The 19,043-nt window shown below is 43.1% G+C and overlaps 1 protein-coding gene across 1 annotated transcript; it reads right to left on the reverse strand.

Annotated features, from left to right (window-relative positions):
• Positions 1-253: 253 nt before the first annotated feature.
• On the reverse strand, positions 254-3,065 carry CCDC71L (coiled-coil domain containing 71 like). Its single transcript, XM_060279551.2, has one exon. It carries the CDS (start codon positions 1,977-1,979, stop codon positions 1,152-1,154), a length of 828 nt encoding a protein of 275 aa, XP_060135534.1. The 5' UTR covers positions 1,980-3,065; the 3' UTR covers positions 254-1,151.
• Between the last annotated feature and the right edge of the window lie 15,978 nt (positions 3,066-19,043).

Raw genomic sequence — 19,043 nt, forward strand, 5'->3', positions numbered from 1 at the left:
ATGCCAAAACTCACCAATGGCTTTTGTATTTCCAATCAGTTATCAAGGGAAATAGAAGGCGACCAGAACAGCAATTCTGAATAGCCACAACATTGTTTTTTTTTAAAGGTAGCAAACAATCTAAAATTCCTACTTGCTCCTGTATTTTAGTCATCTTGCTGAACTTGTCAACCTGAACACTTTCAAAGAACCTTAACACCTTGTAGTCCAGGGCCAAACATTCTTTCCCAAGAAATTAAACTGTAGAAGCAGATTCTTCCTTTTACACTTTTATTAGATTTTCACTTAGCTTGAGAGCTTCTCTAAAGTAAAGATTATATAAAATGAAGTATCCAATACAATTCTCATTTTTAGAAACTATTAGAAATACTAGTTAAATTTCAACTATAAAACTTTATTACATACAAAACATTCAACCATTATTATACTGAAAGTTTATCACAAAGTCCAACTCATGTACAAAACAAAAAGGGAGCAAAACTTTTTTGCACCATCAAATAAGCTGTGAGCTGTTAATTAAGTCTTCATTTCTTGAGCATCCTTGGTCAAAAGCTTAAGTCCCGTTATCTGAAACTGGAAACACTTAACATATTCAAGTAACCCTGAGCATCTAGTGCAATTGCACAAAAGTCATACATAATAGTCCATTGGCTACTTCTTAATGGGGGGAAATTGGCATTAAATTGTGATAGGAAAGATCCTTTGGAAAGGGGGAGGGAAGCAACCAAGTGATCTCTTCGCCAAATTCTTGAGTGAGGTAGCCCAATGGGAAGGAAGAAAAAGTGACTCGAAACCAGACTGCATCTCTTGCCTCTCCTCAGCCCAAAGGTTATCAAGGTAAAGGTAAGTAGAAAAGGCTCCCCTGTAGCTCTGGGCTGGGGGCGGCCTCCCAGTCCAGATGGGAAAGAGGGCTGGGAAAGGGGCGACAATCCTCCCAAGACGTCGCCCTAAAGTGCTGTTCATTGAATAAGGACGACCCAATCCGGACCAAAGTAATTGTAAACAGGTGACTGCCACGCACCTCCCTTCGCTTGTTCGCTACGTCGCGGCTGGCGAGGAGAGGAGACTCCCGCCACCAAAAAAACCACCACAATCCCGGTTCTCCGCCACGCCATCCCCGGTGCATGTGGCGGATCCAACCCGCGATTCCTTCAAGGGGCGCCCGCTCCTCTGCGCCCGACCAGCGGCAAGCGGCGGAGTCTCACGACGGGCGCCAGATCGACCCCCAAGAGGCGCTGCGCCCTCCGCCGGGTGGTCTCCAAACTGCGCCGGTTCCACACGCTCCCGCGCACTTTGACGGAGGGGAAGGAGTCCAGCTTGCGGGGGGTGGCCGCCTGCCAGATGCTCTCAAGGGACCTGCCCTCGAAGAGAGTCCCCGCGGGCAAGGGCGGAGCTGCCGGGCCGGGAACCGATCGTTGCTGCTGCTCCCGCGGCGGCGGCTGCTGCTGCTGCTCTGGGCGCCCGTCGGAAGCGCAGCGGGCAGCCTCGGGCGCCGCCGCTGCCTCTTTGCTGCGCTTCTTGGCCGCCCTCTTCGCGCCTCCTCCTCCGGCGGCGACCCGCAGGCGCCTCCCCCTGGCAGCGGCTCTCCTCCACGGCCGCTCCCTCCTGCCCTGCGCCGTCGCCGCGAAGCCCCGGGACAAGTCCGGCACGGAGGCTCGGCACGACGCGTAGCCGTAGACGTCCTTGCTGCGGAGGATGACCGGCGAGAACTCGTGCTTGAGGCTGCACAGGAAGTTCCACAGCTCGGCGTCGGAGCTCATGAACTCCGTCGACTTGGGCACCAGAAGCTTGAAGGCGTCGCCCAGCGCCTTCGTGCCGCCGCCGAAGAACAGCGCCTGCGAGCGGGAGTGCACGACTTTCTCCGCCGAAGAAGCCGCCGCCGAGCCCGGGGCGCCTGGAGGAGCAGGCGAGGCGCTGACGGCGGCAGCGGCGGTGGCTCCATGGCTGGCGGCGGCGGCTGCAGCTCCTTGGGGCTTCATCGCTTTCCTCGCGCCGCTGCGCCGGCTCCCTCTGGGCCTCTCCAGCGCCGCCGCCTGCCGTCGAGCAGCTACTGCGGCCGAGAGACTTGCGAGCAGCAGCTCCGGCTTCTCTCTTCCGCCGCCCTCCTGCCTCTTTCTTCCCCAAAGAGGAGGAGGTGCTTTCCTCCTCCGCCCCCTTTCTTCTCGCTCTTTTTTTTTCCTCGTGGGGGGTGCAACTTCGCTCTCTCTTTTTTTTTTCTCTCCAAGGCGGACCACGCAGATCGATATCCCGCCGCGTCCCGGACTAGCCGGCACAAAATGGTGCTCTTTTTAAAGCCCCTGGCGAGGAGGGCGCGCTTGACACGCCTCCGCGGCCTTCCATTGGCACGTTTGAACGGCATCACTCGGCGGAGGCCCGCCCCGTCCTCGCCCCGGTTGGGATGCGTGGCCGTCGCGGAAACGTCTGGGAGGGTGTTGCTTGGGAGAGACTGAGTTGGTGGGCTCAAGGCTCAAGCACATACTTTGGCCAGGGGGTTTGCTTCCGAGTTTAGGATGAGGGGATTTCGTAACACTCAAATCTGGCATCATCTTCTTGGATTTGTTGGTTCCACAAAAGAAGAGAAGACCTCCTTGCATATAATCTCAATTTCTAGGGCTTTAAAGCAGGTCCCCACTTCCTTGAAGCAAACAGTGATGGTTTCCCAGAAAATGTGGGGAAAAAATGGGTGCCATTTTGTATTTCTTTGGTTGTAGGGGAGGTGTTTCACGAATCACATTGAAATTCAAAAGCTTGCCCTTAAGACATAGGAAGAACTAAACAGTATTAAAAAACAACCACAACATAGCTTATAAGCATTCAATGTTACAGTGGTACCTCTGGTTACGAACTTAATTTGTTCCGAAGGTCCGTTCTTAACCTGAAACTGTTCTTAACCTGAGGTACCACTTTAGCTAATGGGGCCTCCCGCCGCTGCTGCGCGATTTCTGTTCTCATCCTGAGGTAAAGTTTGCTTCGCTGGTTTGCCTCAGTAGTACCATATGTCCAGAAGTTCTTGTGCCCCATTTCTGGCTCAGCAAAATGGAGAATCTCAACATGATCAAAATCTCTAACAAAATTTAAAATGTTGCATTTTTAATTTTATTTAGTTTTATTTTTTAATGAACTGTTCTTTCATCATCATCATCATCAATGGTAGGCATTCTACCAACATGAAAATGTAATGGTACAATAATATTGATTAAAAAGTAGATAGTGTAAGGAGGGCCTGCCCCCAAAATGGCACAGTCAGTCAATCATGCCTTCCGTGATACTCCATTCTGTTTGCCCTGCTACGTCATTTTTTGGGGTCACCCACACACCCCAAGTCAGTCAGCATTCCAGGGCTATTCAGCACATTCAGTCCCTATTAGGCTGTTTGGGACATTTTGCCTTGGGATTGCCGTGTCTAGCCCAGCATCCTGTTCTCACAGTGCCAACCAGATGCCTTTGGGAAACCTATAAGGAGGACCTGGTACCTCCCTCTTCTGCTTGGTCCTCTTTGGGGGCTACATAAAGGAACCAGAGAAGAACTGAGATGGCTTTCAAGGATGGAGAATCTGCCCTCCAGACCAATAGCATGGCCAATGGACAGGGATGATGGGAACTGGAGTCCGGGCCAGAACCTTCTGGAGTTTCACAGTTACCCATCTCTGATAGAGGGAAAGGTAACAAAAGTTTAGAAAATTATAATTGGCCAAGAACAGTAGAACACCTCTCATCTAATGAAACCAAATGGCAATAGGTTCCGGACAGGTGAGCTCTTCAGGAAACACCTATTTTCTTATTTATTATCTTTGATACCGTAGTTGTTCTTTGCCCAAAGGTGTCATATGTAATTAGTCCATAAACATTATTGCACATAAATAAACAAGCCAGGAAATAGTGACAAAGCTGTGCAGCAGTTCATGGAGGGATAGGTAGACTCACAACCTGAACTTTCTGGTTTTGGCAGGATGCGAGCTCTGTCTGTTGTAATCAGTTGGAAAAATGTATATACAAATGTTACTTTAGCTTAGGTTGGGTGCCAGGCCAGGCCAGGCCAGGGGGCAGGACTAGCAGAGAAGACAGAATTTGTACTCCAAATCTGCTCTTTTTTAATTGATAAAAGTGCATACAGTATTTTTGTTTTAAAACATATATGGTAAAAGTGCAGTGTGTCTGTATGCAACTCAATGGAGCACAAAGCTTGGCAAGTGAGCACTGCATTTGAGCTGGTGGGGGGAGGCCTGAGAGGGGGGTAATTTATTATTATTATTATTATTATTATTAGTAGTAGTAGTAGTAGTACTAACAGTAGTACCCCACCCATCTGACTGGGTTGCCCCAGCCACTCTGGGCGCAGTTTTAGAAACTCAGATATATAAGGTAGGTGCCAAATGGCTCTTTACAACAGGGTTACAGTCACCAAAATGGGATGCCTGGTTGCCATTTTTGGACCAGACGGTTTGAATTTTTTTTTGGACCAGACGGTTTGTATTTTTCATTATGACTTTTTAGTTCCTGAAATTCATTCTGATTGTACAGATAAAATATAATGGATATAATTCTATAGGATGGGTATTAGTGTGTGAAAACAGTCCAAGTCCAAAGATCCCCAGGAATGCACCTCCAGATGGGGGAGATGTCAGGCACCATCCGGGTGCCCAGGCATCTTCACTTGGTCACAAGTAGCTGATAACCAGGTGCAAAATACACCTGGCCCCTGGCAAATTTCAAATGCTGCCTATCCCTCCATGCATTGCTGCAGAGTTATGTCACTATTTCCTGGCTTGTTTGTTTTTATGGATGTAAATGGTTTCTTCTGCTCTTGCTGACTTTAAAGTTTGGAACAGTAACATTACCAGTACAGTATGAGCAAACAGGTCAATAAAACATTTCCCCTCTTTGATGTCATTCATTCTCTTGTAAGAAAAATGTCTGTCATTATTGCTTTTAAGCCTGTGAAGCCACCTATTGTGTGCAATTCTAAATTATGCACATATTTTGCATGTACAATGAGCATGCAACACTAGCACAATGAAAACAATTTTTAAGCAAGAAAAACTTAAAATAGTATTCACTTTGCACCTCCAAGTAAAAAAATATGCATATACTATATACAGTTGCTATCAAAATTGTTCAACCCCCGTTGCAAATCAGGGTTATTGTCAAAATTTGCAGACTTTCAGCTGTTTGCAATGAGCAAATCAAACAAAAGCAATTGAAATAGCTCAACACAACAGATGCTTCAAGTGGTTCCCCCAAATTCAGCTGAAATTTGAATTTATCCTGGCTTCTACAATCTCACTATTACTCAACCCCTTCATGGCAAGCCTCTTTAGTACTTAGTGGAGCAGCCTTTTTCTGCTATGACCAACTGCAAACACAATGCATAGACAGACAGCAGCTTCTGGTAGCGTTCCTGAGAAATCTTAGCTCATTCCTTATGAGCAATGGCCTCCAGTTCAGTAATATTCTTTGGTTTGTGTTCTGCAACCGCCTTCTTCAAATCCCACCAGAGATTTTCTATGGGGTTCAAGTCAGGTGACTGAAATGGCCACCGTAGTAGAACCTTCCAGGACTTCTTCTGCAACCAAGTCTTGGTGGAATTTGAGGGATGCTTGGGATCATTGTCCTTTTGGAAGGTCCAATAACACCCAAGCTTCAGCTTCCCCGCAGATGGCATGACATTTCCTCCTAGGATTTCCTGATACTTCAATGAATCCCTTTTTTCTATGTGCTGCAAGTTTCCACTGCCAGAGCCTCAGAGGGTGCAAAGCTGCCCCAGAGCATCACCGAGCCACCACCATTCTTCATTGTATTCTTTTCAGTGTATGCTTCATTCTTCTTCCTCCAGACATAACACTGATCCATGGGGCCGAAAAAAATCCAATTCCCCCCCCCCCATTGCTCCACAGAACAGAATCCCAAAACTTCTGTGGCTTATTTATATTATTTTGCGCATATTAGAACTTACTTTGTTGTGCTTTGGGGTCAGTAGTGGTGTACGTCTTGGAGTTCTGGCATGGAAGGCATATGTGTTTTTAGTCTGTGGCTTGCTGAGTTCACTGAAACCTCAGTGCCTGCTGCCTCCAAGTCTGGCTGCAGCTCATTTGCAGTCTCTCAAGGGCTTTTCCCAGCCCGCCTTCTCAGAAATCTGGTTGCTTCCACAGATAGCTTCCTTTTTCTGCCCCATCCAGGTAGTGCAACCACTGTTCCTTTAACTTTGAATTTGCGAACTATGCTTCCAGCAGTGTCTCTAGGAACATTCCTAGACATTCCGTTGTTGCGCCCATAACCTAGGTTTAAGGTGCCATTTAGCTCCCAGCTTTCATATCTCGGTTTCTAACGCTGCTCTTGACTTACTGTAGCCATATTTCTGACATGTAGTCAGATTTCATATCAGGGGCCACCAAACTTACTGCACTTTGGGCTGGTGCCTGCAGCGCCAATCATGCAGAGGGCAGGGGAGTGCACGCCCATACGCGTGTGCACACGCTATTTCTGGCGCACTTCTGCGTCACAGGAGCACTGAAAATAGCTTGTGCGCATGTGCACGGGCCTCCTTTGACCCAGAAGTGCACCGGAAATGACGCTTGCGCATGTGTACAAGCTATTTCTGGAGCTCCTGCGACCCGGAAGTGAGCAGACGCACTGTGCCAGTAGGAACGGGTGGCGGGGGTTGCCGCGGGCCAGATAAATGAGTCCCTTGGTCCTTTGGGGATGCATGCTCCATATGGCCAGATTTTCCCTGCTTCTGACATCTGAATCCTGGATGTGTCCAGCTCAGGTATTTCATGTGTTGCAGCTGAAGCACATCTAAAGAAGCTCTTGATTAGTTACATCAGGTGTGCTTGAGGTAACACCTGTTGCATTTGTGTTGCTGTGAGAGATTCTATTTAAGGGGTTGAATAATCGCGAGACTGGAGAAGCCAATATAAGTTCCATTTTCAGCAGAATTTGGGGAAACCACTTGAAGCATCCGTTGTGTTGAGCTATTTCAATTGCTTTTGCTTGATTTGCTCATTGCAAACAGCTGAAAGTCTTGCAAATTTTGATAATAAACTCAATTTGCAATGGGAGTTGAATAATTTCGATTGCAACTGGAAATATATATAATGCACACATTCTCATATTCTATTCAGAACCATACTGTTATAGTTATGGCAACAGTTTCCCATTAAAAATAAGTAAACTTGAACCAGACTAGATTCCCCATGAATATTTAAAAATACCTCATGATAACTACTATATCAAAATACGGTTTGGAACAAAAAATAGCCCGCATGACCTGTGCATGTTTACTCAGAACTAAGGATTAAATCTTAATGTAGTTTACCTGGGGGTAAGCCCTATTGAATTCAATAGGATTTACTTCTGCGTATCAATGTTAGTGCTACTCAGAATAGACACGTTGAAATTAATGGACATGACTAATTGGGTCCATTAATCTCCATGAGTCTACTCTGAGTAAAACTTAGTTGGCTACAACTCAATATCTCCATTATGTTCAATGAGTAAAGCTCCAGCCCTATGCATACATACCTACTTGGGAGTAAGTCCAATAGGGCTTACTTCTGTAGAATCATAGAATCATAGAGTTGGAAGAGACCACAAGGGCCATCCAGTCCAACCCCCTGCCAAGCAGGAAACACCATCAAAGCATTCCTGACATATGGCTGTCAAGCCTCTGCTTAAAGACCTCCAAAGAAGGGGGTCTTGATTGCTGCTTGATATCTGAAAACCATGGAAAGAAAAAGCAAACAAAAGATAAGCTGTTCCTTAAAGGACAGTTGTGGTTGTAAGACTCTAGTTTGGGTAAATACCTCCCTCACTCAACATAATCAGACATGGGTTACCAAGGCAAATGGTCATTAAGTCACCTGGGAATGTGCCAACACTTGCTAAAGCTCCCAACTTTTACAACACATTTGTAGCAGACAAAAGATTGGACGGTGTATGTATTAATCTAGATGATCAAACAACTGTATGGTCAGAAGCCCAGCCACATGGTATACAGTTGTCAGTACTAGGTCACTGTTCCCATGCAGAGCTGGGTCATTCATAGGGTTGCCAGACTCAATAGAGGATAGGACTTCTGTGCCTTTAATTGCCCTGCTCTCTTTTGAGGAGTCTGGAAACCTTATTATTATTATTACAGTATTATTAAAATAAACTTTTTTTCAATTATGCAAACACAGGTTACAAAAAAATTCATTTAACCAAAAAAACAAAAACAAAGCCAAACAAAATATAAGAAAATCATATTCCAAACAACAACAGAAAATTAAAAATAGGAAGAAAGAAGAAAAGGAAGCTATATATATGTATGTATATATGTACACACATATATATAGAAAAACAGAAAACATATAGACACTAGCTTGAAATGTTATTCCATTTCAATAGCCTTAGAACTTAACATAACAAATAATATAATAAATAATACAAATTAATATAACATAATATAACAAAAATCAACACCTATAATAGTTTAACAGGTAAGATATCTTACAGACTTAAGATTTGGGTTATAAATCCTAAGATAAAGAAATAAAAAAGAGAATTATAGATTAAAAATTGAAGATTACAAAAAGAGCTTCCCACTGTCCATACATCGCTTTATTTTCCAAGCTTACCAGATTCTTGCTTCTTTTTAGTTACCCTTAAATTCCTACTGCTATTTTTTATAATTGTTATTAATTTTTCCCTGTTTTCTTTTCAATATAGGCATATCACCAGATCTATGTTGAAATTCTCTTTTCTTAGATAATCCTCTACCTTAGAAATTAAAGAAAGGGTCTGCTGGTTTCTCTTTAAGGTTTCCAGACTCAAAAGAGAGCAGGGCAATTAAAGGCACAGAAGTCCTGTCCTCTATTGAGTCTGGCAACCCTAGTCATTCAGTTTTTTATCAGGGAGGATGTTTCAGAAGAGAAAAAAGTGGATTTTTTAGTAGTACAGTATGCGGTCATCCTGAGAAATGCAAGGGTTTAATGATGAACATTGGTCCTTGTCATGAGATTACATTGTTAACTTGGTGTGTGAGCATTCGGAACTGTTGGATTATATAACAAGGGGGAGTTGTGTGTATATAAACAACAACAACAAAATCCTTCCAGTAGCACCTTAGAGACCAACTAAGTTTGTCATAGGTATGAGCTTTCGTGTGCATGCACACTTCTGTTTCAGTGTATCTGAAGAAGTGTGCATGCACACGAAAGCTCATACCTATGACAAACTTAGTTGGTCTCTAAGGTGCTACTGGAAGGATTTTTTTTAATTTTGTTTTGACTGCGTCAGACCAACATGGCTACCTACCTGTAACTTGTGTGTATATGGCTTTAATTACCGTACTTGTGCAGAAGGGAAAATCTTAGCAGACACATGTTTTCTCATTGTAGTCATAGGCAGAGAAAAGGTTGGTGAGATATTGCTCCAGAGAGGTTTCTTCCACTCATGAGCTGTAGTCATCCCTTTGCCCATTCCTCTTGTCTACATCACGTGTGTTGAATGTGAAATTCTACTTGCTATTGAATGCACACATCATTACACAACTGTGTGAGTCTTCTATCCAATCCCAGAAAGATAGCATATAAATGTTGTTATGTCTACATCCAGGGCTGAGCCCAAAATTCTACAGTCCCCTTGCCCAGGGTAGAGAACTAGCACTGAAGAAAAAGGTGGGGCCTTGTGGACTTTTATATTACCGGGTTGTACCCAATATTTGTCATACTCTGGGCAGACCCACTGAAATTAATAGGCATAACTAAGTTAGAGAACTTAGTTGGAGACAACCCACTGCTGCTGAAATTCCAGGAGAGAGACTGCTCTTTCTCAAAGGATTTGGAAGCATCTGCTGCTGTCAAAAATCATGGTTCAAGTTTCTTCTTCCACTGCCATCAATCTGCAATGGCTTAAAGTGCTTTACAGTGTTAAGACTGTAGGACCAGCCCCAAAGGAAAACTCTACTTTGCCTGTTTGCAATTCATAGTCCTGAGCAAGCTGCTATTTGGCTTATCATCTGACATCTATAATATTCTATGCTTTAAAACACAAACACACACACACACACACACACACTGCAGAAATCAACAAATTTATTAATGTTATAACTTGCTGCTGGGCAACACTATTCCACCACCATTTTGTGTGCTCATGTGAGTACCTTGCTGAAAAGGTTGTCTTTTTGTCTGGGAAGGTCAACAAGTCTGGAAAGAATCTTGCAAATTGGGATAAAGTGCCCTTGTGGAAACGCTCTATTGAAATGCACAAGGAAACGTCCCCACCCACTATTCACTTGGGAGTGACCTCTTAATGTAATTAATAGGGATTATTTACCCATTCTCCGGTTCCTAATCTAATCAAAGGAACGCGACCTCCCATTGGCTAGCTATGAAGAGTCCCAAGATTTTGAGTACATCTTCAAACTCCATCTTCAACAGGAACAAGACAGTGGTTTCTCTTTTGTGCACATTCCAGGATCACCCTGAGTCATTGTAATCAAAGACTAGAGCTGCCTTGGAACCCCTGAACTCAACAAGTTTCCCTTTGAGTCCTCCATGATTCTCCTTCTCTGTGCTCAGTATTGCTGGTAGAAACTCTGCCCAGGTTTTTGGAGCTATCACTCGGGTGCTTATTCTTGCATCTCTGAAATCTTAAATCCTGGGGGGAATTCAGAAAAGGACCATCTTTTGATAAACATAGCTTGACTTTATTTGGAATCCCAACTTTTGAGTGCTTTAGTTTTGCACTCCCCATTTCCAGTGGGTTCTGCGCAGGAAAATCTTGATGTGTCTGAGGGAAGTATCTTATTTTTACCTTCTTTGGGGATCTTTCCAGAGGCTAAGGAATGAAAGGGTTTCACAAATATTCCACCTTCCAATGAATATAAAGGCTTTGGGATGGCTGACAAAAAACTTGGTGTGGGTATCGATTTAATCAACCCTGTGGAATGATGATTTCTTTTACTATTGAGATATTTATTTCACAAATTTATAAACCCATTCACAACCCGAGGCCATCAAAACGGTGTAGAGTGGGATTGCAAATAAGATGGAACAAATTCTAAAAACAATTAAAACAATTCCTACAAACTCTAAAAGCCATAAACCTCTTCTTACCACCCAAAAACCCCCACCAACATTCTCAGTCATACAAATAATATTTTATAACTGTCCGAGTCACACCTCAGTTAAAGCTTAAACAAAGACATTTTCACATAACATTAAAGCAATTAACTTCTGTAGTGACTCAGAACACTCTGTGATTGACCGCAAGACAGCCATCCTTGAATAAAGGAACTTCAGAAATAAACTCCAATGTGGAAACTGCTGAAACTATAAAATGTAATACATATTTAGTAACAGCAGCAATATGTACAATAAAGCGGGGGGGGGATCTTCATGCATCTCCCAAGGGATGAAATCATGCATAATCCTCTGCCCCCCCCCCATTCCACACTTTTAGTGACACTTCAGTGATGTCTTTATGATGTTTCTGGGTCACTTTTGGGTTCAGCACGATGCACGTATACATGGATGCACACACACTGAACGTGCGTAAACAGGACTACCCTTATGCTGAATAGGCTTCCTCACAAGAAAATGGAAAACTTGACAGCTATGTCTAGGAAAACAAGGAATGTTGTACTTGACTGCTACTTATGTATCACATCCCACAGAAACAGTGACCCAGGTACTAGTTACAGGGAGGTAGCCGTGTTGGTCTGACGCAGTAAAAATAATAATAATAATAATAATAAATTCCTTAGTTGGTCTCTAAGGTGCTACTGGAAGGATATTTTTTTATTTTGTAGTGACCCAGGTACGCATGAACGCACTAGTGTGGATGCAGCCTCAGAAAACAGATGGACCTTTCCAGAAAATTAGCAAATACTGGGCCCATTCAAATCAATGTTGTTGTTGTTGTTGTTGTTGTTGTTGTTGTTGTTGTTGTTTGGGGGGGTGCAGATTCTAGCACTAATCCTAAACCAGGATTACCTAGAAACAAATTATGCTGATTTTGGTATAATTTTCTTCCGGGTAACTATGCTGAAGATTGCAGTATCTGATATTATTGCTTTCAGCTACTCTGTCTTATGTACATGAGGTGGTTATTCCCTCCAAATTCTTGCCCTTCTGCTTCTTAGTTTGCTTTCCTCCCAATACTTCCTGAATTACTCATCTTGAATTGACTCACATTGATACGGTAGTATCGGACTCGCCTTGAAACTTCCTCTTGCACCTTTCCAGAGGAATTGCAGGATACTGATTAGAAGCATCACTTCCTTATATAACAATATATTTAAGAGCAGCTTGATCTGCAAAAACCAGCAGGTGACATTTCTTCACAGCACAGGTATCTTCTAGGTATTATCTACAGACTGAGCTCCTGTTAAGGTGCTGGATTTGGAGGCAGAACATTTTGGCAACTCTATTAACCATCTCAATAAAGCTTCTGGAGAATGCCATCTAAGCCTACTTTATAATTAAAGGAATTACAGCCAGTCTCATATGACAAACCTCCTTTCAGGTGATTTAGCATTCCTGCTGAATTGCAAGGAGGCAATCCCTAATGAAACTGCTAAAGGAATATGCAGAAGTGGTTGGTCCAAACATCAGCCATGATAAATCAGAACAGAAATATCTGCATCATTCTCTGAATATCTGCACCGAGTTAGCAGACTTTGTGATAATTACTTTCATTTGTATATGTAGATCAATACCCTTCTCCAAGTTATAGAAAAAATGGACTATATCTGAGCAATTGATGAATATTAAGAGTATTCTTATTGATATCACAAATACAATTGAATTATAAACATTAGGGTTCTCTGATCTAAAATGGCTGGGCAGAATCACTGCTATGAAAAGGATATGGCCTTATGTCCCCCCATCCCCCCAAACTCCAACAGCTTCTACATTTCCTGCAAAATTCGTACACTTAATCCTGAACATTCACAGAAGTGCTTCTCAATAATTTTCCATGTTTTATTCTTTTCCCTTCCTGTCTTTGGGAGGTTCATGAAAGAGAAGTCTTTTACAAAAGCTACCTTCTCTGTGTGAAATAGGGTGAGGGCAAAATCCTAAAAGCACATATATGCTATTGAAGTATGAACTGGCAGTGACTGTGTAGGACAGGCACCCCCAAACTTCGGCCCTCCAGATGTTTTGGACTACAATTCCCATCTTCCCCGACCACTGGTCCTGTTAGCTAGGGATCATGGGAGTTGTAGGCGAAAACATCTGGAGGGCCACAGTTGGGATGCCTAAGAGCATCTCATTTCTCAATCATCTTCACATAACTGCAAATATAAATAATATAAAGAGTTGAAACGGCTTGCTTGTACATGCTAAAATATCTCTTTAAGTAGGATAAACCCTGGTTCCGCTACCAAATTTCTGCCAGACTAATAGAAAACTAATTGGTTTCCATTTCATCAAACTGATTCCCCCCATATTAATTATATTGTATAGTTCAACAAGCTTCTTGCCCTTTTGACAAACTTTTTTTTAAAAAACCACAAATTGTTATAATCAGTTTGTTTCTCAGGACTTTAGTGTCTATTGTTTTATATGTTTTCATGACTTAGTTATGTGGTCATACAAATGAGCTGAAGGGGAAGCAGATATAGGTTGATCTGTATCAGTGTTTTCCAACCTTTATCTGATTGTGGCCTGACCATGGTTCCTTCCTGTGCCCCCCCATGGGTGTAGTCAAGGGGGTCAGTGGGGCAGTGGCCCCCATAAGTAAAAATTAATACATATCTGAGGTTCTGCCCCCAACAAAAGTCTGCCCCCTAACAAAAATTCCTGGCTATGCCCATGCACTGGTAGAAAGGTAGCTATTTAAATGTAAATAGAACATTTTTTATTTATAATTTTTATAATTTATAAAATGATAGGAACATAATGAAATATTGTTGAAGCAGGAAAAACATAGAATTGTGGAGCTGGAAGGGACCCCAAGGGTCATCTTTCTAGTGCAACCCCTTAAAAAGTAGGAAACTCAGCTAAAGCATCCATGACAGATGAACGTCCAACCTCTGCTTAGAAACCTCCAAGGAAGGAGAGTGCAGAACTTCCTGAGGGAGATCCATCTTCCACGTATTATCCATGTATTATAAAAAGTAAACAACACTTATTTGACCCCAGTTATTTGACACAGAGGGGGAAACCTGTAGATACAGTCCAAAAGGTGCAGAGGGAGTTCTGTATATATGGGAGAATTTTAAAAAGCAGCTTACATGGAGATTGCATAACACCGAACAATCAAGTGTTAAGGAGTAATATCAATGACTCTTAAGCATAGCTGCCAAGTTTTCGCTTTTCTCGCGAGGAAGCCTATTCAGCATAAGGGAAAATCCCTGTAAAAAAGGGATAACTTGGCAGCTATGCTCTTAAGTATGGAATCTTGCATTGATAGGAAAGGTTTTGCATCACACCTGATTGTCTTACTAAACCACAACTCTTTTAAGTTTGTAAATGAGAAGCAATCTTACCACTAGAACTTCTCCTGTTCATCTGTAATTCTAGATCCGATGGCAGAACCATAATGCAAGAGCTTGTCCTTCTGGACATGTTGCTAAATTACCTTTATTTTCCTATCCTTTACCAATTCAAACCCTCTACAATGAACTGTAACTTGCGCAAGGTGACCCACAACGTGGAATACGTTCAGTGCTAACTTTCTTTTACATGGCACTAAGTTGAATACAACCCACACTTATTTAAAACTTCAGTTTTTAAAAAGCAATCTATAGTTACAAAGTCTCTGGATTGTGTAGCATCCACACACAGTCTTTAAATCAGACAAAAAAATGATAGGAATTAAAATTAATGGCAGTTGCACCATTAAATATTCTCTCCCAAATGTTGTAAGATGCCCAAACATTATTTACACCCCCAATCTAAAAAAATAGATGATTTTAAAAGATAAGGGAGGAAACTGCAAATTTATTTTTTACCTGTCCAGCAGGTGTCAGTGTGTGATTTAAAAAAATAAAATAAAAGAATGTGTATATTCACAGCCATAAACCCACAAGAAACATTGGTGAAAATGCTCTGAAAGAATGAATTACGAATGAATGTCTTGCTATTATCAAATCCCATTTTGTTTTGGTGGCCAGAAGTGTAACTCTAAAGGAGAAGTTGTTGGTGTCCACCTCCCATCAGGCCCAGTCAACAGGGTCAGTGGTCATGGAAGATGGAAATTGTAGTCCAGAAACATCTGGAGAGCCACAGCTTCCCCATCCTTGTCCTAAACATTACTCAGAAGATGCAATGCCAATTTTGCTTCTGTTTCTAATTTTTAAGATCTTGAATTTTAAGATTTTAAAATTTTAAGATCTTGATATGGAAATTTGCCCCTAAAATGCGCAGCCTTTTAGGAAGGACAGACGCGGGTTGGAAGCTCCAAAATTTGCACTAAGTTCAGCTCCACCGGGAAATGACAGAGACCACACGATGCTGTCAGGAAAAACAAACTGATCCTTTTATTACAGAAAAGAAAGAACTACAGCTGTAGGGTCCCTGCCTCAAAGAATGTAGGAAGGAACCAATGGTGCATCTCCCTTTTATACCCTTCTGTACCACATGGAAATCCCTGGACTGGGAGGGACGGGAAAGACAAGGAAAATGGGTGCTGATGGGATTAACTGGGTGTTGATAGGACTATTTCTTCATATGGTGAAATGTCAATCGCTCTCCTCCCGTTGTTGATGGGTTTCCCTTTGTTTGATCAGTCTAGATGGGAGTTGAGGTGGTGCCGTTCCTGGCGATTGCCGAGGGGTTGGGGTCCATCCGGCAGGTGTTTTCCCCCAGGTCACGCAAGGATGATCCCTGGGATTATGTAAAAGGTGACACTTCTGGAGGTTTGAATAAACTGTCCCAGTTAATCCATCTTTGTCCATGTGTCTTTTGAATCAGGATGGCAATGGGGCAAGGTTCAGGTGGGCTGGGGTCATACACGGTTCATGCAGCATTTCCTTTTACAGGAGACATATCTAATACAGAGAATTCTATGCAAAAGCTAGTAGTCCTGATATATAAAGGTTCTGAGACATAAAACAGCAATTCTAATACAGAGAGATCCTAGCATACGTCATGAATAAGACAGCAATTCTAATACAGAGAATCTAGCATAATTTAAGGCAAAAGGTTCTGTAGTGATAATCTAAAGGAGTCTGGGGCAGAGGGGAAGGTGGAGAAGGGAAATGTGTGAGCTTATGCTAACTGTTGTGCATATGCAGATCCTTAAGCCTTCCTTCAGGCAGGGTCGCATCTTAGCAGGAGGGGTGAGGAGACGGGGAAGATGGCATTGAACAGGATTCTGGGTAGTTGCAGCTGTCAAATTCTGTCACCCCTCTCTGTTCATTAATAATGGTGTCCTGCTCCCCCCCAATATAATTTTATATAACACCATTCACCACATTTATGCAACAATTCATGCTGCCATTTTAGTGCAAATTTAGTGCAAAATTTTGCAACCAGTTTCTTCTTATATAATGTATTTTCCATATGTTATCTTCACTAATGTATGCATTTTATGCACACCAAATAAATATATATGTTAAAACATTGTTTGGGAAATTGCATTGCAACATTTGGATAAGCATTAATTTTAAATAATTGCTGTGTTTTATTTTTCATATTGTTTCAGCAACTGTGAATTTTATATAGTGCCTTTATTGTAAACTGGGTTGAATCTCTACCCTATGTGGATATAGGATTGTAGCTTTCAGTCGCTTTCTCTCAAAGGCAAATGGGACAGAGCAGCCAACTGCACACACATTTACAGCTAACAGTTAGTGAACAGCCTCCAAAATTCTGGTGATCTAAAAATAAAAAATAAAAAAGCCACAACAAACCTGCCAGAGGCTTGCAGTTGTGGCCCTGTTGTATCAAGATGCATCTGTGAAGAGACACAGAGACATTGCCGAGGTCAGATTCATCGGAAGTCTGTTCAACTTCCGAAACGTTCGACTTCCAAAGTGCAGCTTCTGATTGGCTGCAAGAAGCTGCTGCAGCCAATCAGAAGCCCTGTCAGCATAGTTGCCAAGTTATCCCTTTTTTTAAGGGATTTTCCCTTATGCTGAATAGGCTTCCTCGCGAGAAAAGGGAAAACTTGGCAGCTATGCTGTCAGACGTTCAGCTTCTAAAAGAATGTTCGAAAACTGGAACACTCACTTCTGGTTTTCGATCGTTTGGGAGCCAGAATGTCTGACTCCCAAGGCGTTTGGGAGCCAAGGTACAACTGTACTTCCAATGCCACATATTCCAATAGCAAAAGGACAGAGTTGAATGAGGTTCAGTAGGAGCTGCTGAAAGCTAAACATATTCCTGTCTGCATAGCTGTGACCCAACCTTTCTTTTGGTCATATCAGAATGTGAAAAGGAACAAAAAAGCCAGCAGCTATCTTTGTTGCAATATTATTTTTATGAGTTTATGGTTCCCAGACTCCCCTTAAATTCCGGGGCCCGGTAGGTGTTAGAACAGGGGTCAGCAACCTTTTTCAGCAGTGGGCCGGTCCACTGTCCCTCAGACCATGTGGTGGGCCAGACTATATTTTTTTGGGGAAAATGAACGCATTCCCATGCCCCACCAATAACCCAGAGATGCATTTTTTAAAAAGGACACATTCTACTCGTGTACAAACACTGATTCCCGGACTGTCTGTGAGCTGGATTGAGAAGGCGATTGGGCCGCATCCGGCCCACTGGCCTTAGGTTGCCTACCCCTGTGTTAGAATCTAATCAGGGCTCAGGGCTCAGGGTCTGGACGCCAGACTCATAATCCCCAAACCCAGCCTCCCATGTTCAGGAAATGGCCAGGGTTGACAGGCCATTAGGAAAACAAAAGGAAGGTGATGAACCATTAGGAAAGCCAAAAAGAGAGTGGGGTTGTGCCAGAAAGCAAATGAGCTAGAAGACAAAGCCAGAATTTTAGAGTTGGCTGTGATGTCTCCTAGGGGCGAAGAGGTGGCAGGTTGTAAAAGGCGGATAGGCAGAGCACAGCGTTTGCTTTTCTGCTGGAATCCAGGGCTGCGGCTATGGGAGAAATAAGACCTTTTTGGGGTATAGATGCTGTGAACTCCTTCATCATACTGGGTGAACGCCTGAAATCCCCAGGAATCTTACACTGCTCAGAGACTGGGGTCGTGCAACAATATGTTAAGCAGGGCCGTCTTAAACGCCCCTGCCGCTGTGGTGCGCCAGATCTCTCCGGCGCCCTCCCGCCCCGTTTCCCAGCGTGGTGGGCGGGTGGGCGCAGCGGCGGGCGGGCGGGCAGGCACAGCGCGATTTCTCTGGCGCCCTCCCGCCCCGTTTCCCAGCGCGGTGGGCGGGTGGGCGCAGCTGCGCGGCGGACCGGCGGACCGGCCAGTGGGCGGGCGCAGCTCGCGGCGCCTTTCTGGCGGGCCGGCGCCATGGTGCCCTGCGCCACTGGGGGTCTACCTAGAGCCGGGCCTGATGTTAAGCTCTACATTACTCAGGCAACATTGTAGATTTCCCCCTTTTATGAACACAAAATATCAAATTTAAGTGGCAAAAGTGCAATTTAGAAGTGCAATTTAAGAGGATGGCTTAACATGGATGAGTAATAGTGAAAATAGAATATATGAAGCCATTGAAAATATTAAACACCACTCAACTTGTGATATTTCATTCTGTTCTATCTTGGAAGAAGAGCAAATGTTCCCATTAAAACTAGGGCTACAATATTACACTGGAAAGATTTTTTTTTATTTTTTGTTTCGAATGTTTCATTAGTTATTAATCAGGTAGCTGATTTAAAAACAAACAAAAACAAACAAACTGCAAATTTATTTCCTACAGAAAGCAATGGCTCTTCTATGATTTTTGCTCTCAGGAAGGCACATGAGGCTTTCGACTTCAGAATTATTGCTTTTACTTGTATGAAATGTAATCAACCAACAAAATACAACTTCAAAGTCACTTACTTCCAAGTAGACATGGTTAGGCTTTCAGCCTGATGGTTTAGTCCTCTACATATCTTACTTAGAAGTACAGTACACCTTATTGAGTTCAGTGGTGGAGCATACTCCCAGG

The sequence above is a fragment of the Zootoca vivipara genome, chromosome 9 (assembly GCF_965207765.1).
Source record: "Zootoca vivipara chromosome 9, rZooViv2.hap1.1, whole genome shotgun sequence".
Lineage (NCBI taxonomy): Eukaryota > Metazoa > Chordata > Lepidosauria > Squamata > Lacertidae > Zootoca > Zootoca vivipara.